Consider the following 26,482-nt stretch of genomic DNA (forward strand, 5'->3'; position numbering starts at 1 on the left):
GGCCAAAGGGTCTGTTTCTGTACTGACTCAACGACTATTAATCTCATCCTCTCCCGCCCACACTTTCATCTCATTTCTCTTTAAGAGATTGGACTTGCATTTCCACACAACAGCCTGCAACTCTCTCGAAGCACCAGCACCCATGTGCCCAGATCTTTGCTCAAACTCTTGACAACTTTGCTCTTTCAATCCAACTCCAAGACTCCTAAGAAAGAGGACGTGAGTAGATAAGCACGAGCCTCAAAGAAGTTCCCATTTGACTGAAGTAAACTTCAAGAGGAAATGATTGAGCTGATCGAGGTTAACTGGACCAGTCTAAAGGCTGTGAATGTAAATGCTGCGACTAAGAAGGATGTCTCGCCAAAGTCATGCCTTGATAGACTATGTTCACAATCCTATGTTCACCTTTAGAACATCTGATAATGCTGGCTTTAACAAGTGGTCTGGCAATCAACAAGCCCGCTGCAAAACACTAGCTATATCTCCATTCACCAGAAAAGCTCTGTAAAAGGAATCTATTTTTCTGCAGCAATCCAGAAGCACCATTATTTGTGTGGAGACACAAATCACTGCTGCATCACTGCATGGTACAGAAACTGCACTGTATTGTTCGAGAGGGTTCTACGATGGGGTAGTTAACAAAATTATTGTTACTCTGGATCCAATGCAGCATAATAACCACAATAACTTTAAAAAATATATCACAATATGAAAGCAATCCTATCAAACTCAATGCACAAGTCGTTGTTACATACATAGATTGATTGCAATGGCAGTGATGCATCGGGCAATATACCAGGGGTGCATCACCAGCACCAGCCTTTCCCCATTAAGAACAGATATACAGAAAGGTACTGGAATATGTCCAGCAATATCGCAAAGGATCCCACCCGCCCTGCTCATGGACTGTTTGTCCCACTCCCAGCAGGGAAGAAGCCACATAGCATCCACACCGGGACCACCAGACTCAAAAACAGTTACCTCCCCCAAGCCGTCAGGCTGATCAACACCTCCACCCACCTTCACGACATAACAGCACCTTAGTGTCACTTTATTTACATACCATCAATCTATATATATAACAGTTACTTGGACATCGAGTTTTTGCATATTGGTTTAATATTTATATTAATTGTGGTATTTGTTTAATTTTTTTTCATTATTGTATTTTTATGCTGCACTGGATCCAGGGTAACAATTATTTTGCTCTGCTTCCTACTGGAACTTGAAAAATGAGAGGAGAAAGATGAAAAAATGACTGCAGGTGATGAGGTCTACAGATGTAGGATGTGGATGAAGAGATCTCACTTGCTGGTGTACAGAACAGGGAGGTGGCTGAGAGAGCAGGCTGGTGCCAGGGTGCTCTCTACAGATGAAGCATGGTAATACCACCGCCTCATCTCTCTCCTCCCCAATCACAAAGCCAGGCTTTGAGAAAGCCCCTCTGATAGGCTGCAAAAGAAAAAAAATGTCACCTTATAAACTGATCATCCCTAAAGAGCTCCATCAATCCCTGCTTTACTCAATCTGATAATTGATGCTCCTTCTGACTATGTAATAAGAAGCTATTATCACTGTAATTAACAGAGGAAGCATAATAAACAGTGAAGTAAAAAGAAATTAAAGTGCAAGTACAGCAAAAAGATAAGGTGATAAAGTAGTCCTGATGAAGGGTCTCGGCCCGAAACGTCGACATCGCTTCTCCCTATCGATGCTGCCTAGCCTGCTGTGTTCTACCAGCATTTTGTGTGTGAAGGTGATAAGGAGGTGGATTTAAGCCTATTAAAACAAAATGAATGAATAGATAGATTGTAAGCAAGTAGACTTATATAAAGAATTGAGATAGACTGAATTGACTGTAAAGTACTGAGATAAACTGGAGCAGCACAGCAGCATAGCGTTTCGTGCAACACTTCACAACACCAGCTGATAAGATCAGGGTTCAACTCCCACCACCATCTGTAGAGATTTTGCACGCCTCCACGTGGCCATATGGATTCCCTCCAGGTACTCTGGTCTTCCTCCCAAAGGTTAAGGGTTAGTGAGTTGTGGGCATGCTGTGTTGGTGCCAAAAGCGTGGAGACACTTGCAGGCTGCCCAGCACAACACTCGCTGATTTGACCCGACATCAATGACACATTACACTGTATTTTTTTGATGTACATATGACAAATAAAAAGTTAAATCTTTAAAACATACATGAATACAAACTGATAGACAAGGTGATTGAAATGTTGTATTCATCAGATTCTCACTAAATCTCTCCAACATGGACAAGAAATGATATATTGATTAGTCCATTAAAAAAAACAGTTGCTGAAGCCTGATGTTACAAAGGACCACTAACACTACAAGCATCAGTACAAAATAAGCACTAAATTGTATATTTTAAAATACCGTGACCAAATGGTGGAGGTGCCTGTGGGACACATGGATTACGTGTTTACATCATGTGTCACAGCTTGACACAAGTGCACTCATCCTCTGCTTAGCACAATTGACATGAAACTGGACCTGAAACTCTTCAAACATACACGCATTTTTAAGATTTTACACCTAGAAAACAAAACACTTGAGAAATCCAAAGCAAAACATTTTAATTTACAGCCACATTTTTACAGTCCTTTATCAATATAAAGACACGCTGTCAAAGTTTAATACATAACCTGTAAGTTTCATTCTTGCCTTAACATGAAAATCGCCACTCATTAAAAAACAACTGAGTTTAGCAGCACGATGAATAAGTCCCCAGCAGCAGTGGTGGTAGATTGGTTAAAAAGCTTCACAAAATATTCACATATTATCACTGGCTACAGTTCATTAAGTTTCTTCAGTCTCTGCAATCATTGAAAAAGATATTCAATCTTTACTGCTTGAAAGTTCTTAATGTAACAAAGCCATGTCCCAAACCAGATTTTAAATTCCATATTTATTTATCACGTTATTTACAGTTTCGATGAAGGAACAGGCTTTGGGATGCAGTGGTGTTGACCTCATCATCTTTGTGATGCTCAGTGGTTTAATTGCTTCAGTCAGGAAGTCTCTGTAACAGAAGAGAGGGCTTCTGGAATGCTCTGTGATAGTCTGCACCCGAGCAGAATGGATCCCAGCTGAGAAACTGCACTCCATGAAGAGTTGCTGTGCAACAGATTCATCCAGCAGATTGTTTCCTCTGAAGATTATGTTCAGTCTGTAGCTTTGCTTACAGATACTTACTAAAGCTCAGTCCACTCTGGTGAATGTTACCATTTATTATAAATCATTGGCTTTTTTCATTTTGGACATATAAGGAACAGGAAGAGGAATAGGCCAATTGAACTTATTCAGCCAATTCCCTGCACCATACGCAAAAGCAATGAACTATGTTAATATCCAGGAATCCATGTTTTGAATGACTTGTCACCATTCTCCAGAGTAAATGCATTAAAGATTCAATACGCAGTAAAAAAAATTACATCTTGTCTGTCCAACCCCTTATTCTGAACCTGTGCTCCCTGCTTCTAGAGCCTCAGCCACAGGAAACATCATCTCTACATCCAGCCCTGTAATAATTCTCTTCACTTCTGCTGATGGTAGTTAGGCACAGTTTAGTCTATCACAACAATCGAGAGAAGACTGCAATTATGGAAAGTATTTCTTTGTATTAAACTTCAAAGTGCCCGAGAGCCCAGATCAATATTTTAAATGATTAGCTGCAGCTTGTGGACAGGCTTTAAAACATATGTGGTGTACACCATCAATCATTAACCAGCCCCCAGCAGAGGAAAGTAAAACTTGAAGCAAATTCCAGACAATCATGCCCACTGAATCATAACACTGGGAAGTTTTACATGAATCCCTCCCACTGCTCTGGATTAACTGACTGACCAGGTCAATTGTGAAGCTCAGTCTGTTCACACTCAGGAGTTCCCCCAATCCCAGTGTTTACTATTCGGTGCTGACAGTTTCAGCTGTGGTTCAATTGGTTACAGGAACGGCTAAAACAAGGGGACATAACTTTAATGTGATTGGAGGAAAGTATAGAGGCAGTGTCAGAGTTAAGTTATTTACAGAGGGTGGCAAGTGTGTGGAATGCCCTGTCAGAGTTGGTGGTACATTAAGGACATTTAAGAAACTCTCAGGCACATGGGTAATCTAGGTAAAACTCCACATTAGTAGGATGAAGAAGCTTAAGAGAGGGTGCAGAGGAGACTGCCTGGATTAGAAAGCATATCTTATGTGGAAAGGTTGAGTGAGCTAAGGCTTTTCCCTTTAGAGCACAGGAGGAGAGGTAACTTGATAGAAGCATGTAAGATGATTTGAGACAGATATCGGACGGATAGCTGGAGACCTTTCCCCAGAGTGGAAATGCCTTATACCAGGTGGCAAAATTTTAAGTGGTTGGACGTAAGTATTGAAGGGATGTTAGAGATAAGTTCTTTACACAAAAAGTGGTGGCTATGTGGAACACCCTCCAGGGGTGGCGACAGTGGCAGATACATCAGGAATTTAAGAAACTCTTGGATAGGTATATGGATGATAGAAAAATGGAGGGTTATACAGGAGGGAAGGGTAGATTGATCTTTTAATAGGTTAAAAATTTGGCACAAGATTGTGGACCAAAGTGTCCGAACAATACTGTAATGTTCCATGCACCCTCATCCAAGCCTGAACGCTTTGTATTCAGTCCTAACTGTAGGGGATCGGAGGACAAAAGTCCAGGAGAAGTCTCTGGTGTTGTGCTGGGGAAGAGTTCAAAGGCGACATCTTGTAGATAAAGATGTGAAGTTGAGGCCACATATACACTGTCAAGATGCAAAAGCATCCTCTAGGAGTATTTAAGCTTGGACAGTTATCTCTACTGTTCCCAGGAAATTTTTACTGACTCGATGTAACTAAAAGAACACATTATCTGGCTATTACCAGTACACATCGAACAGCAAATATACTGCAAAAGTAGTTAACTAAGAATAAAGCCTGAAGCAAGAGTGGAATAAAAACCTCATAAATGCAAGCACTGTTGTTTATAAACTTCGATCCTATTTATTAAGTCAAGCCCATGGCTCATTTTATTTATGTCAACACCTGATAAAGTATTTGATGCCCAGTCCCACACACGAACAGCACACCGGACTCATCCTGGGCAGGAGACTGGAAGCAATTTGGTGCGTCTGCCTCTGTAAGCGTGAGTCATCTCCAAATAAAGCAGCAGTTATTTTCAGTGTCTCCTCTTTCAATGGCAGCAGGGGCTCTTCACAAATCTGAAGAATCCATTTCAACCTCACATTACATTCAAACCTAATGAAAGACCAGACTCACTGCTTTTGAGCACATTAACAAAAACAGTTGTAATGGGCAACAGAACCAAAGAGACAGCGTGAAATAGAGGCCAACACTACTGACCAACAGTATTTGCAAACTTTCTGAGTAGTTAAGCCAAGCTGGGCCACACGACCTCCCCACCATTATCAGCTGACTACTTAAACAATAGAGGGGACAATAAAATCAAACGAGATCTCCCACTCCTAAGAGACAATCTCTGGCTCCTGCAACTAAGTGTTTTTTTTTACACATCAACAATTAAACCTCAGTTAATTGTAATCTCCAGATCTCTACTCTCCTGGTCATTGAGCACTGACACTTTTGTGGGAGCACTCCAATAGAAAAAGCTATCAAAAGGCATTCTATAAATCTTAATGTTATCTCCGAATCATTCACTGGCAATTCAGAGAATGGCCCAAATACACACCAAGAACATCCTAGGTCTGATCTCCAGTCTATAATAAGTAAGATAGGTTCAGCCAAATCAATTACTATCAAGAAACAGTTAGGCAGTTACCCTGAGGAAGAAATATCCTGTAGATGCTCAAGCAGACAAGTTAAGCAACATGTTTAGTTGAGATGCTCTGACAATCACATATCCGGTCAACACACAATTTTAAGTTACACGTGCAAGGTAATAGTCACATTCACCAGACTGGACAGCCCACCTAAGGAACTACACCCGACCTATGTCCTCTGTGTCTCCAAGAGGACCATAACCTTGTCATAGGGTTTGGCGGCTTGTGTGCCTCAATGATCCAGAGAGCTATGTTGGCTGAAGGCAGGGCTTTATGGTTGCCCCTTGGTAGGGTCACCCATGCCAAAATAGTCAAAGGGTAGAGGACAGACTAAGAGTGGTTCACCGGTCCTCCAGGTTTGGGGGTTCAGCTGAGGGCTAACCACTGGTAGAGCAAAACTGTTACGGAAACAGCAATGAAGAATCTTTCTAATATACATTGGAGTATGGCGATATTCCTGAGTCTCCACGCGGAACTTGCATGATAGACAGCAGTGAAAACCGGCACAATGAAGGAAGCCCTGAGCACCACCAGAGATGGAGGACCTCCATTGCTGCCCTAAATGGCAGTGATGCAATGGGCAGTAGGGAGAGATGTCCTCTGGAGGTGGGTCAAATGTCTCTTTTAATAAGCAGATACTTATAATAAATTTTAAAATGCCGAGTTTTCACAACTGTTGCACCTTTTTAAACTTAGTATAGTCTGCCACCAGTTCAATTGGTTCTGCAGAGATCAGAATGTGCACCAGTTTCTCCTGTGCATTTAGCTGCCTTGATGAGGTGCCACAACTTAGAGTGGGTAGGAGTAAAATATTTCCAGCATTTTTGATTTTAACTTTAGATTTCCAGCATCAGCAGTTTTTTGTTGATTTTCAGATACAATTAGGACCAAAATTTAGGCTTGTTTGGCTGTTGTTTTGTTGTTTGGCATGTTCTGTACTGTTGTGTTCTGTGATGTTCTGCTGAGTGAGCTTGCAATGTTGGTGACATTTGTCTAGCTGTCCCCAGGAAATCCTTGGGGGTGTTGGTTGTTAGTGCAAACAATTCATTTCACTGTATGTTTCAATGTACATGTCATTTAAAATATGTGATTTTGAAAATTTTTCTTCTTTAGCCTATGATCAATTTTTGCCCATTGACACTTTGGTGAATTATCTTCCAGGTATCAAGTGAATTCATGTTGTTGCTGTGATTTGGCTCGACTACAATATACTGTCAGGTGTCAAACTGGTTGTTGTGATGCGTCTAGTGAGGTAGTGTAGTGGGGAGCGCTTGCCACTCTCACTTTCAGTTTCCACTGCTGGCTAGCAGTCTCGCGAAAAGGAGAGCTGAATGTGTAAGTCTCTCCCTGCCAGTACATAGCCACTCCAACAGCAAGCCTCATTGAACATCCTTCCAGCAGTTCCTGAAACCAAGCTGGTCCCATGCATGTTGCTTCATAAGGTTTCCTTTAGACTACACTGGTGAGGCCAAGAGGGGGACTTTGATGACTGGACATCTCAGGATCTCCGTACCTTCCACCCAGACTTGTGATGATTATGATCACCCATTGTCCTTCGAGACAGACAGATGCCAACCACCAGCAACCACAATACACCCTCCCTAAAACCTCAAGTTCATCCTTGACGGGCTATTGAAGGGGCAATTGGTGTTGGCATTCCAGTGGAAGTAACGGGACATACTATCTGCTCATATACCCATCCAAGATGAGGGTGTCTCGCTCATAAAAGCGTCTGGAGCAAAAAAAAATCTCTCAAGTGCTGAAACATGATGGAGGACTTCTGGCACAAGTTCACAACCTTGTTTGGGGAAAGGCCAGCATGCCAAAGGACACACAACACTAACATGGCTCTCTTTAAAAAAGGCAATGGAATCGACTACAATAACTACTGAGGCATGCACCTGGCCACCTGCCACAAGGACAGGCATTCACAGGGTTTTCTTCAACTGCCTCCTCATAATGAAGATTCTATCCTTAACATACAATGATCTTCACCATGTGACAAGTCTATGAAAAATGCAGACAGCAGCATTAGTCACTGTGTGTCTTTTTCAAAACAGCCTCTACTCCATCAGCCAACACAACACATGGAATATCCTTCTCAAATTTGGCTGCCTTCAGCATTCATTAGAAACTTGTCTCTGCTACATGATGTTATTGCAAGCTGGAACTCCCACCACAGATCCAATCCCAGTCCTGGTCCCAGCCCACACTATGGTAGCTGTACCATCACATCAACCCTCTTCTCAATCTTCCTCACTGCAATTCTGTGTCTTTCTCATCCGCACCCAGCAGTGGGGGAACACCTTCTCTCCAGGACCAAGATCACCCCCTCTTACCCATCGACTCATGATGCAGGAGCAAACTGCAAGGACACACGGAGTTGGTGTTCAAATAATGGGGAATTTATTAAAAACTGGTGTGCACCAGGAGACCAGCCAAAACTGATCTACTTGAGCATGAGTCATAGAGAAGTACAGCATAGAAACAGGCCATTTTGTCCATCTAGTCCATGCTGAAACCATTTAAACTGCCTAATCCTATTGACCTGTTCCAAGACTATAGCCCTACTATCCATGTACCTATCCAAAATTCTCTTAAACGTTGAAAGCAAGTTTGCATGCTCATGTGCTCTTTCCCTAATATCACAGCCTTCTGAGTGAAGAAATTTCCCTTCGTGTTCCCCTTAAACTTCTTACCTGCCACCCTTATCCCATGACCTCTGGTTGTAGTCCCACCCAACCTCAGTGAAAAATGCCTGCTTGCATTTACCCTGCCTATACCCCTCAGTTTGTATATATCTATCAAACCTCCTCTCTATCTTCTATGTTCTAAATATAGTCCAAACCTATTCAATCTTTCTTTATAACTCAAATCCTCCAGACCTGGCAACATCCTTGTAAATTTTCTCTGCACTTCAACCTTATTTATATCTTTCCTGTAGGTCGGTGACCACAACTGCACACAATACTCCAAGCTAGGCCTCACCAACGTCTTATAAAACCAACATCCCATCTTCTGCACTCAATACATTGATTTATGAAGGCCAATATGCCAAAAGCTTTCTTTACGACTCTGTCTACCTGTGACATCACTTTCAATGAATTATGGACCTGTATTCCCAATCCCTTTGTTCTACCACACACCTCAATGCCCTACGATTCTCTGTGAAAGACCTACACTGCTTGGTCCTACCAAAGTGCAAAACCTTACACTTGTCTGCATTAATTTCCATCTGGCATTTTCTCAGTCCATTTTCCTAGCTGATGCAGATCCCTCTGCAAGCCTTCCTCACTGTCCACTTACACCCCAGTTTGGTTGAGCTTTCCCATTCTAAATTGATGAGATTACCATTAAAACTACATTTTGATTACAAAATGTTGACGACAGGAAGACTTAAGAGATTAGGTCCCCATGACAGAATAAAATGATTATCCGCAGTCTAACAGTAAATTTAATTTTCTATTACAGCAATGGGTGCACACTATAAAACAATCCTGAAGCTTGGATTTCATTGCTGCTACATTCCATGTCTTTACTTTTTTCTGTGGCCCCCCTGGTACAATATTAGCACAAACCCATCCCTATTTAGTAATTATTAGTCCTCACTGTTCTTTCCACTACAACATCTGACTATACTTACACACGAGCACTTTCACAGGCCGAGATGTAAGCCAATCCAAGAGGATTTGCCTCACATGGAGCGTCTGAGATCAACATTCCCCAAGTGTCAACCCACACATAATGCTGGAGGAACTCAGCAAGTCAGGCGGCATCTACAAGGGAAAATTAATTCAATGTTTTGACCTTTCATCAGGACTCGGTGGCACAAGATGGTGGAGGAGATAAGTTCCCAGGAAAGAGACTTGGCTGTGGTATTGAGACTGACTGAGCAGGTGGTCAAAGGGCCAGTGGGCAGCAGAGATCACAAAAGGAAGCAGTGAGAGGGTCGCACTGAATTCCCAAAGAGTGAGGAAAGCCTCTGCATAGTAGGCATACTCGAGGAGACTTTGCAGCGGAGGAGCAAAATGCTGATCCAGATTTCTAGCATATGCATTGTCTCACATCTCCTACCAACTTGCCCACCACACATCGCTGCGCTCCAACAATTAAGATGCACATCTTTGAGATCACCTCTGTCATCTGTGACTCAACTCCCCTCCCCAAGAGTGCAGTGATGAACTGTCCCAAATGCAGCCTTCTGCGGACTATTCAAAGACCAAGCCCAGTACTCATGTCAGTGATCCTCATGCTCTGACAAACATGAGATTAACTTTATTTTATCACATGTACTTTGAAATATACAGTGAAATGCAGAATTCAAATCAGCAAGGATTGTGCTGAGCAGCCCCTGGGTGTTGCTGTGCTTCTGATACCAACACGGTTTGCTCACAACACTCTAACCCTAACCGAACGTCTTTGGAATGTGAGAGGAAACCAGGGCACCCGGAAAAAACCCTTGCAGCCCTGGGGAAAACATACAAACTCCTCACAGGCTGCGGTGGGAACTGAACCCCCATGGATAATCACTGGCACTGTAAAGCGATGGTCCACTGCGCCTCCAGTGCCGTGCTATGTTTTGGAGTCATGGACAACAGACAGCAGGCACCTCAAAGCACTGGGGAAACATTACCAATGTCTTTGCAAACTCTTGCAAACCAATCCAGTGACCAGCTTCAGTGTCCTATCTAGGGCAACATCCACGGCAAAGGAACTAGTTACGTTCAAAGAGCTCTGGTGGGCAGGCCACATCAAATACAATGCACAACACAGGTTCCTAGAACAGGAATCCTGAGAGCTGCACAGAACAAAGAAAAAAAACCAAGGTGAAAAAAGCAATTTAATGTCTGCTTATTCATAAGAAACAATGACCCATTATCAGTCAAAATGGAGAGGGGGCACTCAGGAGTCTTTACGGTAAGGGTGGTAAGAATCCACTCACAAAGGGGAGAACCAGCATACAGTTCTGGGCTCGCTGTTCCCCCACCCACTCACCACATCATGGGTGCCATGACAGCATAGGGGTTAATGCGACCCTATTACAGCTCGTGGCGTTCCGGAGTTTGGAGTTCAATCCCGGTGCTGTTCCGTACATCCTCCCCATGGAATGTGTTGCTTTCCTCTGGCTGCCTCAGTTTCCTCCCAGTCCAAAGGCGTACCAGGCAGGGCTAGGGTTAATCGGGCTTGTGTGGCTCGAAGGATCGGAATGGCCGACTCCATGCTGTATCACTAAATAAATAAAATCACCAAGTGTCTGCTCTGTCCACATCAGAACCTGTAGATTCCACACTTCTACCCTGTCTGAGAAATGGAGCAAGAAATTGGCTGTTGGGTTTTAAATACTTAAAAAAAAATGCCCCATGCTTTACTTTGAAATATACTATAGTTTGAAGGATGAAAACATTTGGAAGTATTAATTTCAGCTGCAGCTAATATTGCTCGAAAATAATGTCCACTTCTTGAGAAACCATCACCAGTGAATACAGACATCAGCGATGGAATTCACTACAAGCTCTGTGCCAGCAGTTTACAACCAACTGAGGAACAGCATCTTCAAAGACCCATCCTGCAAACCCAACACCAAGCTCATGGTCTACTAACCTCAATTAGACTATCATCTATCCAAAAGAATAATGAAGACTGGACACATACAATCAGATGGACTTTTACAATAAATCAACACCAAGGAGCTATTTAGTTCAAAATTAGAGATTCAAAGGTTCAAAGTAAGTATGCAGAATCCAAGTCTTGGATTTGTCCTCCCACAAGCTGCCACAAAACAAAACTGTCTGCAGGATGTCGCCATTGGTCATGTTGTTTGCTAGCATGATCATGCAAAATTATCTAACAAGACTGTGAGTGCATTGACTTAAATTGTTAAACTCTAAATCTGGCCTAATTATACAGCACTGATAGCATATTGGGATCACAAATTAATCACTGTACATCTTACTGAGAGTTAGTTAGAGTAATCTATACATAATTAGAATCACCAGTATAACTACACAAATTCACAGACTGAGAAAGCAAGATTTCCATTTACCGTAGATTACGGACTACAGAGCGCACCTGATTGAAAGCCACACACTCTAATTTTAGAAAGAAAATCAATTTTGTACTTGTACAAGCCGCACCGGATTTTAAGCCGCAGGTGTCCCACGTTGTAATATGAGATATTTACACAGAAAGATATTACATGTGAGGATTTTTTAACTTTTAATTAAATCCGTATGGTAACATAAACAAATATACATTGCAAATGCTTTTTTTCGAACAGTGCCTGTAACACAGCTACTTTAAAATATACATACGTATCGCTAACACACAAATTACGTTGCGTATACTTTTTTACTGAACAGTGCACGAACAACATTCCAATATCTCCTAACGACTGGTAAAAAAAATATATATACTGCAGCCTACCAGGAAAAGTTATTGATCGCCTTCTTCATCTTCCTCCTGCGCACTAAAACCATCAAAGTCCTCTTCTTCAGTGTCCGAATTGAACAACCTCAGGATCTCGTCACTCACTTCAGTCTCTTCATTGTTGCTCTCACTTGAGCGCACACGGTCCTCTTCATCACGCAGCAGTCCAGCCTTTTGAAACCCGCTGGTGATGGTGGATGTTGTGACACGGCTCCATGCATTTAGGATCCACTGGCAGACTTGAGTTAAAGATGCTCTTCGCATGCGTCCTGTTTTGGTAAAGGATTTCTCGCCGCTCGTCATCAAGCCTCCCACTCAACGCGCAGCACCACTTTAAATGCCCGGTTCACGCTGATGTCCAGTGGCTGCAAATACTTCGTGGTGCCCCCAGGAATCACAGCTGGAATTGAGTTTGTACTCTCGATGGCAGCTTTCACTGAACTTTCATTGTCAGCCGCTTAAAAAATCACCATCGGTGGAAGCTTTAGTCCGGACGCTGTGCAGCTCAGAACACAAGTAAAATGCGTTCTCTCATGGCCACTTGTTTTCAGTGTGATGGACGAGTCCCCTTTTTTATTAACAGTCCGAGTGAGAGGCAGGTCAAACGTCAAAGGTACTTCATCCATATTTATGATATCATCTGGCCCGATGGAATTCTCCGCTATCTTTGTTTGAGTGAATGTGCGGAAGTTAGCAAGTTTTTCCTCGTGGTCGGGAGGGAGCTGCTGACAGAGTCGTGCGTACCCTGATGGACAGGCCTTTTCGTCTCATAAATCTAAAACACCACGATGGCCCACCTCTAAAATCTTCGATTTTCATTTTGGTGGTGATTGCTTTAGCCTTCAGTCTGATCTGCACGGTGGAAACACCGCGGCCGCCTGCTCTCTGTGTGTTAACCCAGTCTTCAAGAAAGTTTTCAAGTTCGGGCCATCTGCTATGATTACCTCTGAAAGCTTTTGTCGTCTTTTTGCATTGACTCAGTTCTTCACGCTGGCGTCTCCACCGTCTCAACATCGATTCATTTATGCCAAGATTATGTGCAGCAGCTCGATTTCCTTCTTCAACCGCCAGATTGATCGCCTTTAACTTAAAAGCTGCATCATATGCTTTTCTTCGAGTGTTTTCCATGTTGATGAGGGTGAGTACAAATAACTGATTTACCATAATTTAATTGTGAAAGTGCGCTTGATTTATCGTACAATTTCACTGGACCTCTGTGAACTACTCATCAATTTTATTGGTCTACTGTTACGAGGCAAAATGTTTTTGGCGGCATGAAAAAAAAATGCATTAGTCGCACCGTAGTGTAGGCCGCAGTGTTCAAAGCGTGGGAAAAAAGTAGCGGCTTATAGTCCGGAATTTACGGTACATCTGTTCCAGGAACATTACACAACTAATTAAGTACTTTAAAAAAAAATAATTTGGTATGGAATCAGCAATGTCCAGGAACAGAAACTTCTAAAGAAAGTGGTGGATTTAGCCCAGTCCATCATAGGAAAATCCCTCCACACTAGAGTACATTTACATGGAGCATGGCCACAAGAAAGCAGCTTCCATCATCCACCAACTCTCTTCTCGGTACTAACATTGGGAAGGAGGTACAGGAGCCTTTGATGCCACACCACTAACAGTTACTACCCTTCAACTATCAGGCTCCTGAACCAGTGTGGATAACTTCACTCACCTCAACAATGAACTGATTCCACAACCTACAGATTCAATTTCAAGGACTTTACAACCCCGGTATCTCAGCATTACTTAACTTTTACTTGCAAAACTGCCTCCTTTTGCATATTTCTCCCCCAATAGTGAGACAGCTTAGGATCAGAGGGCACGGCCTCCGAATGCAAGGGCATCCCGTTAGAAGGAATTTCTCTAGACAAATGGTGACAAATCTGTAAATTCATTGCCACAGATGAGTGGGGGGGGGCAAGTCACTGGAAATATTTAAAAGTGGAGGCTGCTAGGTTCTTTATTAGTAAGGGCATCAAAGGTTACAGAGCGAAAGCAGGGTAATGGGATTGAAAAGGACTTGATGAGGTAAACTGGGCTAATTCTGCTCCGATATCTTCTGGTTTATGTAAAGTTTTTCATAAATTCTATTTCTTTATTTTCCTGTAAATTCCTGCAAGAAAATGAATCTCAAGATTGTATATGGTAATGTACACTCAGTGGCCAGTTTATTAGGTACCTCACGTGGCCACTGATTGCACGTTCATAGTCTTCTGTTGTTGTAGCCCTTCCACTTGAAAGTTCAATGTGTTCAACGTGTTATGCATCAGAGATGTTCTTCTTTTCAGAAATCCCAGGTATTTAATCTCAAACGTGGCACCCGTCAGGGATGCCCCTTAAGTCCCTTTCTCTTTGATTTGGCTATAGAACCTTTGGCGATAGCATTTCGAAATTGTCCCGAATTGACCGGGATTTGGAGAGGGGGTGTTGAGCATAAAGTTTCTCTTTATGCTGATGACTTATTATTTTTTCTCTCAAATCAGTCTACATCCTTACCTTCAATGTTTTCACTTCTTGGCCAGTTGAGCCAGATCTCTGGCTAAAAAACTTAATTTACATAAGAGTGAACTTTTCCCAATTAATAAAGAAGCACAAGAATTAACATTTCGTGATCTCCCTTTTAAAGTAGTCCATAATCAATTTACTTATCTTGGAATTACAGTCACAAGGAAGTTTAAAGATCTCTTTCGTGAAAACTTTGCTAATCTTTCATATACTATAAAACAGAGTCTGGTACAATGGCCACCTCTATCTATGTCTTTGGTAGGTCGTATTAATGTTGTTAAAATGTATGTTCTCCCCAAATTTTTATACTTATTTCAATCTATCCCAATTTTTATTCCTAAATCTTTTTTTGATTCCTTACCCTCTATTATTTTGTCATATCTGTGGAAGAATAAGTGCTCTAGAATTAATAAAATCCATCTCCAAAAATCTAAAAAAGAGGGTGGCATGGCTTTACCTAACTTTCGTTTATATTATTGGGCAGCTAATATACGTTGTGCTACCTTCTGGTCTTTCTTCCATGGCCAACCCAAGTGCCCTAACTGGGTGGCAATGGAGTTGAGCTCCACTAAAGAATTATCTATCTCTGCACTCCCTAGCAGTCTGTCCAGATTAATAGCTAATCCTCTTGTTAGACACACTTGGCGTATAAGGGCTCAGTTTAGGAAATGCTATGGTTTCCATGGTTTTTCCGTTTCCAGCCCGGTCGTACATAATCACCATTTTTTTACCTACCACGTACAATTCAGCATTCCAGGTTTGGTATAGGAAGGGCATTGGACGTTTTGAAGATCTCTTCATTGATAATCGCTTCACTTCTTTTCAGCAGCTCTCTGTTAAGTTCAATCTGCCCAATGCTCATTTTTTTAGGTATCTCCAAATTAGATACTTTATTGCTCCTTTAATTCCTAACTTTCCTGAAATGCCTGCAAAAAATGCTATGGACTTATTTCTTTTCATTAATCCACTAGGTAAAGGTTTAATATCAATTATCCAAGATAAATTAGCAGCCTTACGATGGGCCCCTGTGGATAAAATTAAAATGGCATGGGAGCATGATTTAAATACCTCCTTATCTGATGAGAGCTGGGACTCGATTCTCAAATCGGTTAACTCAACCTTTCTTTGTGCTCGCCATTGCCTTTTACAGTTTAAGATTGTTCATAGAGCTCATATGTCTAAATCTAAACTATCTCGATTCTACCCTGACATTAGTCCGCTCTGTGATAAATGCAAGAGGGGCGTGGCCTCTCTCATCCATATGTACTGGTTCTGTCCTAGCTTGGAGAAATTTTGGAAAGATGTCTTCACTACGTTATCGTATATTCTGAATCAGCATCTAGAACCAAACCCCTTAATTGCTTTGTTCGGTTTCTGGGATGAGACAGATTTACGTCTGAGTCCGACCAAATGCCGAATATTATCCTTTGCCTCTCTCCTGGCTCTACGCCTGATCCTCCTTAGATGGAGAGATGTTGCCCTGCCCACTCATACTCAATGGCTTAACGACATTATGGCCTGCTTGGACCTCGAAAAAAATTCATTATTCAGTTCTTAATTCGGACCTAAAGTTCCATAAGGTCTGGGGATCTTTAATCGAGTACTTTCATAACCTTCCTCTTGACTAGGGTTTTTTTTCTTTTCGGTCCCTTGCTTTCAGCTCCTTTTTTTTCTGGTAGAAGGCATTATTATCCTCTGTTGCTAAGTGTATTCACAGTCTGGGAGTTTGATTGTCCTGATTTATATTCTCTATATTGTGTTGTGGTTGGTCTGGAGTTTTTTTTTTGTGTTGTGGGGCTTGGGGAGGATACTAAGTTTACTTGTCTTCAATTTAGGTGCTTTTTTTTAAATTCTCTTTCTCTGTATCATATTGTCATTGTATGCTTAATTTTGCACTGTATAGTTCCTCATTGTGATTTGGGGTTTTTTAATCTGTAAAATGTATAAAAAAAACTAATTTAAAAAAAAGAGATGTTCTTCTGCACACCACTGTTGTACTGACTGCCCGTTACGCCACTGGTGTTTAGGGCAGCAATGAAGGTCCCCCGTCTCTGGCAGAGTTCAGGGCTTCTTTCATCATGTCAGTTTCTTCCTCTTGGTTTTCACTGTTGTCAATCACACAAGTCCCAAGTGGGGACACGTGAATACGAGAATACCATTGCACTCAGATGTAGAAGGATTCTTTATTGCTGTTTCCTTAACAATTTTGTTTTATCAGTCAGAGCTGTTAGCCCTGAGCTGAACCCCTGAACCTGGAAGACCAGTGAACCACACGTAGTCTAGCCTTCTCCCTCTGATCTGTTTGGTGTGGGTGACTCTGGCAAGAGCCAAAGCGTAAAGCTCTGACTCCAGCCAACGCAGCTTTCCAGGTCATTGGGCGTGCAAACCTCCAAACCCAACGACAAGGTTGTGGTCCTTCTGGAGGACACTACTGTTGCAATGTGTGGTTATTTGAGTTACTGTCACCTTCCTGGCAGCTTGAACCACTTCGGCCATTCTCCTCAGACCTCTCACATTAACAGGGCATTTTCACTCACAGAGCCGCCAGTCACTGAATGTTTTTTATTTCTCACATCATTCTCTATAAACTCCAGATACTGTTGTGCATGAAAATCCCAATAGATCAGCAGTTTCTGAGATACTTAAACCACATTTCTTCCCCATTCTGATGACTGGCCTGATCAACGAATGAACCTCTTGACCAAGTCTGCATGCTTTTTGTTTGCATTGAGTTGCTTTTTCCACTGAGTGGAGTTAAAAGTAAATTCACATGGGGAAAATGAGATAGGAGTTGCCAATGACATTCACTAAACTACCACTATTATAGAAGAGGAGAAAGCGGGTCAACAAAAGATAAACATTCATGTCATGCAAAAGACTGGTGCAGCCGCCTTGAACATTGACTGTATCTGGATACCTTAATAAATACACATTTGTTTCAATCTTGCTGACAGTGACATTTTTGGAGTATGGATAAATCCATGTAAATGTTCAGATTGTACGGCTATCAAATCTACTTTACATACGACTGCCAAATGGGAATAGTCTTTAAACTAAATAAAAGTTTAAATGATCAAATAAGTTTTTGTTGCACTCAGGCAATAGAACAGAATTGTCCGAGTTTGTTGACCTATGATTGTCGTATTCGTCAATGGCAATAGACGCTTGTGCGGGAGAGTTTTTAAAGTGCAACAGCCATTGCACTGGGGCAGCCCCACACTCTCGGCCTTGGAAGTCCAGGTCCAGTAGTACAAGCAGTCGTCACAATAGGGGTCTTACCTGGTTGCGTGAATTATCACGACTTCTTCTGTGTCCTGTCATGGTCTCTGCTTTCCACGAGGCATTGCAGAATCACCTTCCAGAATCTCACTGTTAATCTTTTCAGCCCAGTCCAGGGGAGCTGACTTTGCATGCTAGGACAGACATGTCCCTATCTCACCAGTGTACAAGGCCCACCAGCTACCCTCACCTGGTTTATCTGGCCTGTCGAAGTAACATTGTTGATTTGTGCGCGCCATCTAAAAAACCGCACCTTGCTCAAGTTCACATTTGTAATGCCTTTAGATAGCGATTAAACATGTAACAAAGCACATTATATTCTGGAATATAAGATCCTCAGTTTAAATCATTGAACAGTTTAAGTTCTTCACTCAAGTTTTATTTTACTGTGTTATTACTTCAATTAGTTTTACTACTAAAAAGCCATTTCATACCAGGAGTCACCCAAGTTCATTTTATCATCCAGTTATGCTGGATCACAATACAAAAAGCATGTCTGCAGTTTGATATAAAAATAAACTCTTGATAAACTACACGAGGTCATTCTACTCGCTGAAAGGCAAGCTTTTCCCCAAAACACAAGGCAGTTCAAACCATCAAGAATCACTCCGATGTTTCAGATGCTACAAAACATATCGCAGAAACATCGAAACATTTCAGAAATGTTCATGAGGAAAGATTTGCTAGACAATTCAGCTGCTTTGTCCGGCATTCTTTTTCCTCTTGGCCTGTAAGCTTGAGCAATGACTCCTCATGGACATCTAGTAGAGGGCTAGTATTAAATCCAATTGACAAACTGAGAAACCTATATTACACCGTGGGTTCAACTGTGAGTTTGGCTACCACTGAGATGAAAATGCAGAGAGGAGGGGAAAATAGAAAAATATTAAGTAAAATAAAATAATAGTAGGATATTTTAATGGGGTGAGATGGCCGAGAGGGGCTTGTGCAAGTTGAACTGGATTTGTGCATTCTAACCTTCAATGAAATTCCGTACCACTTCCACTCTCCATGTTGTCAGCACTGGTCTGGATTGCCTTTCCAAGTGTGTCCAAAATATACAATTACAGATTTTCAGTAATACTGAAATTGAGTCAAAAACAATTGCACCAATGTCCAGGTACACTTTAGACAATTTGCCACTGTCTTTGTAACAGCCCTGAATCTGAAAGCTTTAAGCATGATAAATAACAAAAAACAATCTGGCGAAGGAACCCAATGGACTGGGAGGCAAAGGGGCGGCCGAGTTTTCAGGTCAAGATCCTGCATCCCAACTGAGGCTATAGATGCAGTGTAAAGAGCTGGCGGGTGATGGGTGGAACCAGGTGAAGTGGGGAGGAGGCAAGGATCCACAGATTGAGTCAGGTGGGTGATCAGCAGAAACAAGTAAGGGAAAAGGGGAAAACAAATTGGACAGATGGAACTAGGTGGGGGGGGGGGAGAGAGAAGAGAGGTGGCAAGGTGTTAGTCTCTGCCATCAACGCTCCAACCACTCAAACCAGCGGACTAGGGCACGTGGGTCGCTAACTTCGGAACAAAAGCGTCACAAACCTGTTGATCGACTCACTTTAAAAAAATAACAACTTGGGATGCCTGCAGAAGTGAAATATACGTGCAATCGGTAAACATCAGTGGTTTGCAAGTTACATAACTGCTCAAATCTTCAAGTTACAAACAGTATGTTAAAGCTAAATAGGTTTCAAAATGTATTCGTGTCCTTCGAACCTACTTGGTATTTGGATTGTAACTTGTTAACGTTTCTTTAAAACACTATTTATTTTGCGTAAGGACCCAAGGTCCCTTCAACCTGGAACCTGAGTTGTACTGTAGTTAATACCGTTCCAAGAGCACGGTGAATACCAGGGACCCGCAGTCGGGGTACAATGGTACATTTACTTGCCCCTAAACAGACTGTTACCTCCGCACTCCGGAACAGCTGTACAAGTGCGGGTTGACTCAGTATCTAGCGGGGCGTCCCGCCGGAGCTGTCTTGATGTAGCGGCTGCGCAATTATCACAGCTGTCAGAGGTACAACTGGCTTTCCTAGTGAAATAGCAATTTTTAGACATTAGCTGCCAACTGCTCACAGGGCCGACCCCTCAGACACGCCCACGGTCTGAGTTTCGGACTGTACCCTGACCTGGACATTACAGTTACAGGCAGCCCGCTGGGTTGCAACTTCCTTGCTGTCTCCTACACCGAGCGGGTTTGTTTGTCCCGCTCTCTCACCTTGTAACATCGCCTCCAGTTTCTTGCGGTCCACACGGAATCTCTCCTCCACCCAGTCCGGGTCAGTGGAGTGCGGGAGAACGTGGCCATCGTCCTCGGAAGCTGCGAGCGGCGAGTCGGTGCTCCTCTCGCTGTTGGAGCCGGGGTCGGCGGCTCCAGGCTCTTGCAGCGGCAGGGGCGCCACCAGGTAGCCGCTCAGAGAGTCGCCCTGAGCCGCCATAGCTTGAAGCAGCGCCGCGCTCGGTCAGTTTCACTTCCAACAGGGGGCTGACCCGAGCCTGGCGCTGGAACTCCGCAACCACATCCAGTCTGCATCCAACTCTGACTCTCTCCCTCCTTCCCTCCCTCTCTCAACACTGCAGAGCAACCCACTCCACAAATCCATCCGCACAATTCCACCCAAAGTAGTCCCATTGCAACTTAATCTGTAACCTATTAGAATAGTCATTCCTCAGTGAACGGACTTTCTCAACGACTGCAGCCAACGCTGAGAATCTGTTCGAACTGCTCAGCATTAACCCCTTTCTGTCTAAAAGATGCTAACATTTCGCGAAACAATAGACTATGCTTTTCATTTTTTTTATTTTAAAGGTTTTTCAGCGGGTTTTGGTGTGTGTGTGTATTTGGGGAGGGGAGCTCTTCTCCCGAACTCCGGGTGAAGAAGTGAATGCACCCCCCCCCCCACTCGCTCCTCCTCAGCTCGCCAAAATACGAAGCTATCTCCACTTCCTAAAATATTTTAATCCCCATAACCAGAGCATCTTCATCTGGCGAAACCCTTTCCCGCTTTCCTGGTCTCATTCAAATAGAAACAAGAAATGTTGGTGCATTTGGCGGGTCAGGCAGCATCTTCGACCCGGAATGTTAACTCTGCTCCCCCACCCGCAGATGCTGGCTGACCTGGTGAGAGATTACAGCATTTCCTGGTTTTATTTCAGAATTCCTGTATCTGCAGTTTTATTTTGTTTTCATCTTTGGTTAAGTACGGAGAGGTAATGTTGCAGCCATATAGGACCCTGGTCAGACCCCATATGGAGTACTGTGCTCAGTTCTGGTCGCCTCACTACAGGAAGGATGTGGGAACCATAGAAAGGGTGCAGGGGAGATTTGCAAGGATGTTGCCTGGATTGGGGAGCATGCCATAGGTTGAGTGAACTTGGTCTTTTCTTCTTTGATGACGGAGGATGAGAGGTGACCTAATAGAGGTATACATGATGATGAGAGGCATTGATGGTGTGGATAGTCAGAGACTTTTTTCCAGGGCTGAAATGGCTAGCATGAGAAGGCTTAGTTTTAAGATGCTTGGAAGTAGGTTCGGAAGGGATGTCAGGGGTGAGTTTTTTACACAGAGAGTGGTGAGTGCGTGGAATGGGCTGCCGGCGACGGTGGTGGAGGCAGATGTGATAGGGTCCTTTAAGACACTCCTGGACAGATACATGGGGCTCAGAAAAATAGAGGGCTATGGGTAACCTGAGGTAATTTCTAAGGTAAGAATATGTTCAGCACAGCTTTGTGGGCTGAAGGGCCTGTATTGTGCTGTAGGTTCAATCCCATATCGTACATGGCATAACCACTTTGCATATATTGTCTATAAATCAAGACTTAAAAAAAGAATTGCCAATCTTTTACATTAGAATGCCAGACTTTTTTTTATTATTGCAACTATGAACGTGTGTCCATCCTCGAGTGTACTTCAGCGCCTCCACTGGTAATGGCCTATAATTGCAGTGTGACCGATTTACATTAGTAGTCTCATTTTCCATAGGTGAAAAAGCCTACATTTATAACAATCCTTCCTAAATTAAAAGTTCCAAAGAGCTTTGTCAGTTATGGTCACCTCATTATAGGAAGGATGTAGAAACTCTAGAGAGGGTGCAGAGAAGATTTGCCAGGATGCTGCTTGGATTAGCAAGCATGCCTTATCAATATAGGCTGAGCGAGCTTGGGCTTTTTGCTTGGGAGTGAAGGAGGATGAGAGATGTCTTGATAAAGATATACAAGGTAAGAGGCATAGATCGAGTGGAGATCCAGAGATCTGTTTTTTCTCAATGCAGAAATGGCCTATATGAGGGGGTATAATTTTAGGTGATTGGAGGAAAGTATAGGGAATGGGTTTTTTTTTCACACAGGGGGTGTTGGGTGTGGAACACACTGCCAGGGATGGTGGTAGAGGCAGATACATAAGAAACTCTCAGCAAGTCACGCAGATATAAAAAAAAATGGAGGGCACAACATCATAGGCTGAAGAGCCTGTACCATGCTGTTATGTTCTGTTCTATAATAATTGAGGCTTTTTGCAGCAAAATAAATTATGCACAGCAAGGTTCTAAATTTACCACAAAGATATAAATGAGCAGAAAATCAATGTCTATGATATTGCCCCAGGGATAAATATTACTAGAGAAGAGGGCTGGACACTCCATTTGAGTACTGGTGTGTGTATATACATCTAATTGAGAGAATAGATTAAATGATGATAGCTGAGAGCCCAGCACTGCCTCGGTGCGACATCACAAAATAGCTGTGGTTGTGCTTAAGCCACTGGAGTAAGTCTTGAACTTTTGACTCGGATGTGAGCGTCATCAGTGAACCAAGGCAGAGTGATACTGAGCCAGTTGCCTGCCCCTCTTCCGTGCCCGGCTGTCCTTGAAGAGGGAGAATGCAGTATCTATGGGCACCGTGTGTTGGGGTGTGGGAGAAAGTTCTGAGAATGGTGGACCCTACAGGAGCTTGAGTGTTCTGTAGATAAGAGTAATCATATTTTGATATGAAATGGTAAATAGTTTTATGAACCTCTGGTAATTACATTGATTTTGTGAGTGAACTAATTTCTGTATATTTATTTTAAAAAAGCAGAGTGATCGAAATTTGGAACTGAAAGTTAATAGAAAGGCGATTGACTGTCAGATAGAGACTAATTCAATTCGTAATTCAATATACTGTAAGCCTCTAGCCATATTTTACTTGGATAGGAGATTAATTTGGTGAAAAACTGCAAACTACTGCTGATATTAAAACCACTTTGAATCCTCACCATCCATCGAGAATGTGGAAGTTCTCAACCTATCAGCTTGACTGTAACAGTGAGTAGGAGCCAGGAGCATGATTTAAATATCTCTTTATCTGATGAGACTTGGGACTCGATTCTCAAATCGGTTAATTCAACCTCTCTTTGTGCTCGCCATTGCCTTTTACAGTTTAAGATTGTTCATAGAGCCCATATGTCTAAATCTAAATTATCTCAATTTTACCCTAATATTAGTCCTCTTTGTGATAAATGCAAAAGGGGCAAGGCCTCTCTCATTCATATGTACTGGACCTGTCCTAGCTTAGAGAAATTTTGGAAAGATATCTTAATAACTTTATCTTATATTCTGAATCACCACCTAGAACCTAACCCTTTAATTGCTTTGTTTGGTTTTTTGGGTGAGACAGATTTACGTTTGAGTTCAACTAAGTGTCGAATATTATCTTTTGCTTCTCTCCTGGCTAGACGTTTAATCCTCCTTAGATGGAGAGATGTTGTCCCGCCCACGCATGCTCAATGGCTTAATGATATTATGGCCTGCTTAGACCTTGAAAAAATTCATTATTCAGTTCTTAATTCGGATATAAAGTTCCATAAGGTCTGTGCACCTTTTATTGTGTACTTTCATAACCTTCCTCTTAACTAAGGTTTTTTTTTCGGTCCCTTGCTTTCAGCTCCTGTTTTTTGGTAGTAGGCATTATTATCTTCTGTTTTTAAGTGTACTTACAGTTTTGGGGGTTTGAATGTCCTGATTTATATTCTCTATATTGTGTTGTGGTTGGTCTGGAGTGTTTTTTTGTTGCGGGGCTTGGGGAGGATACTAATTTTACATGTCTTCAATTTGGGTGCTTTCTTAATTATCTTTTTTGTATTATATTATTATTGTATGTTTATTTTTGCACTGTATTAATTTTCTTCATTTTGATTTGGGGTTTTTTTTCCATCTGTAGTGATGTAGAAAATGCAAAAAAAAACTAATAATTTTTTTTTTTTTAAAAACAGTGAGTAGGAGCCACAGTATTCAGTCTACACTGCAGGTTCTGTGAAGCCAGGGATTCTGTGAAATGCATTGGTGCTGTGGCTCAGTTGTTTTGTAACAAGTTTCATAGAGTCCTTTTGGCTCTGTACAGCCTCACAAATATCACTCAGCAAACGCAGACCTTGGAGAGAGAGCAACCCAGCTGATCAAGTCGAGATTGTTCAGTGTCATTCATCAGTACACGTGTAAAGGAGAGAAAAATAATTGTTACTCCAGATCCAATACAGCATCAAAAATACAATAGGCACAATAAATATAAATGCATAAGGTTTGCTTATATACATAGACTGATTGTATGTATATCAGGTGATGCTAGATACAGGAGTATCTGTACATAAGGTGACAAAATGCAGCTAAATTAGTAAAGCACTTCCCTTACACCAAAGAGATGTCCATGCAATTTGAGTCATTTTGGAAGTCTCAAAGCTAGCCTAAATGCTCTGACAGGAAATGATGTGGTAGTGGGGTGGGTTCATGAGAGGAGGTGTTTATCAGCCTAACGGCTTGGGGGAAGTAAATGTTTCTGAATCTGGTGGTCCTGTCGTGGATGCTACATTGCCTCTTCCCAGTTGGGAATGGGACAACCAACCCATGAGCAGGTGGGTGGGATCTTTTATGATATTGGTGGCCTTTATCCAGCATCTTTCTCTACTTCTGTTGACAACTCATAGAGCTGTTCAATTTTCTTTAGAATTATTATTTAACGTGTAAAAATATTTGTATTTTATACATAAAAACATGCAAGTGTAAATCTTTTGCACACATATGCATCTATTGCCAAGTAATATTTTCTTCATTAATTTTCAGATCAATGTTGATAAAGATCGGTTGGAAATTGATGCTTTGATTGTTGGTTGTCCATCGTACCCGATGATGACAGGAAATCTGTCCAGGAGGTTTTCTAAAGCAGAAAAGCCATTGCACTGGGGCAGTTCCACTCTCTCGACTTTGGAAGTCAATGGTATGAGTGGCCGTCACAACTGGGGTCTTCCTTGGTTGTAGTGAATGACCATGACTTCTTCTGTGCCTCATTGTGTCCTTTGCTCTTCACAAAGCATTGCAGATCTGTCTGCCTCAACATTAAATTTCACCGTTGGTCTCATCTTCCTGGTCTGCCCGAGCTGCCTTTGCGAAAGACAGGCATGTCCCTACCTCACCGGGGTACGAGGCCCTCTGGCTACCCTCACCTGGTTTATCCTGCCTGTCAAAGCAGCGTATCGGGGAGTGGCTGCTATTGCATGCTAACAGCTACTTGAAACCACTAGTGAGAGCTGAGTGTCCAGTGGGGACCAAAGATGAGTGAGCTGCCCCAGAATGAACATGACAGTCCCCTTTACCAGAGGGACTGCCCCTCCCTGGACACACCATACACATGTCTGGCATTTACAATAAATGATAAATATCAAAAAGTGTGTATTAAATCTGGTTTTGATATTTGATTTTCCATTCTTTTGGCTTGCATTCACAAAATGTCTTGGGGCACATTTCTACTTCCATATAGATGGTCTGTTCTTTCAGTGTCATTATTGTAGTGCTCTTCCTCCTCATCAACCATGTCCAGTTATGTTAGAAGACCTCACTGGCCCAGGTTATGTAGAAGAAGAATTGGTCAGCTTTTCTACTCCTAGTTGTTTCCGAATGTTCTCAGCTGGAAGCCCAAACAAGCTCAGGCTTGGCCTGGAGAATCCATGGGCCAGTTTTGTTATGAGGGTGTACTGTGCTCTCAGAGATCCATCTTTTAGATGGCTAACATAAAAGATCCGATGGCATCATTCAAAGAGCTGGTGCATTTTCTTGGCACTCTCGTGAAAAGTTATCCCTCAATGTACACCATACATTAACTGTTAATTTAATTCAATTTCAATACGTGGAAGATTTCAGCATGTCACCTCTTCAAAAACCAATTCATTGGTTCATTTGGGACACACTGATGATGAGACAAAGATCCATAAAAATGCACACTCTTTCTCTTGTAGCCTTGTAAATAAGATTTATCACTATCGATCACAAGTCCTTTTAATGAGAGGCCTATTGTGAATCAGAGCTTTCACAAACAACCAATGTGCAAAAGAAGACAAATCATGCAAATAATAAAAGAGTAACTAAATAATACTACAACTCGTGTTCTCAGTATTTCTTTATTCT

At 42.2% G+C, this 26,482-nt stretch overlaps 1 protein-coding gene across 2 annotated transcripts in view; it reads right to left on the minus strand.

Annotated features, from left to right (window-relative positions):
- LOC132379484 (protein bicaudal C homolog 1-like) overlaps positions 1-20,636 on the minus strand; it is a 341,806-nt gene extending 321,170 nt beyond the window's left edge. Inside the window, exon 1 of one of the 2 annotated variants that reach the window (XM_059947423.1) lies at positions 20,271-20,636. In XM_059947423.1, the coding sequence (XP_059803406.1) occupies positions 20,271-20,490 (220 nt within the window). In that variant the 5' untranslated portion in view covers positions 20,491-20,636. The remainder of the gene's footprint in view (positions 1-20,270) is intronic. The other variant, XM_059947424.1, reaches the window with a different exon arrangement.
- Positions 20,637-26,482: the final 5,846 nt, after the last annotated feature.

The sequence above is a fragment of the Hypanus sabinus genome, chromosome 22 (genome assembly GCF_030144855.1).
Source record: "Hypanus sabinus isolate sHypSab1 chromosome 22, sHypSab1.hap1, whole genome shotgun sequence".
In the NCBI taxonomy this organism is placed as follows: domain Eukaryota; kingdom Metazoa; phylum Chordata; class Chondrichthyes; order Myliobatiformes; family Dasyatidae; genus Hypanus; species Hypanus sabinus.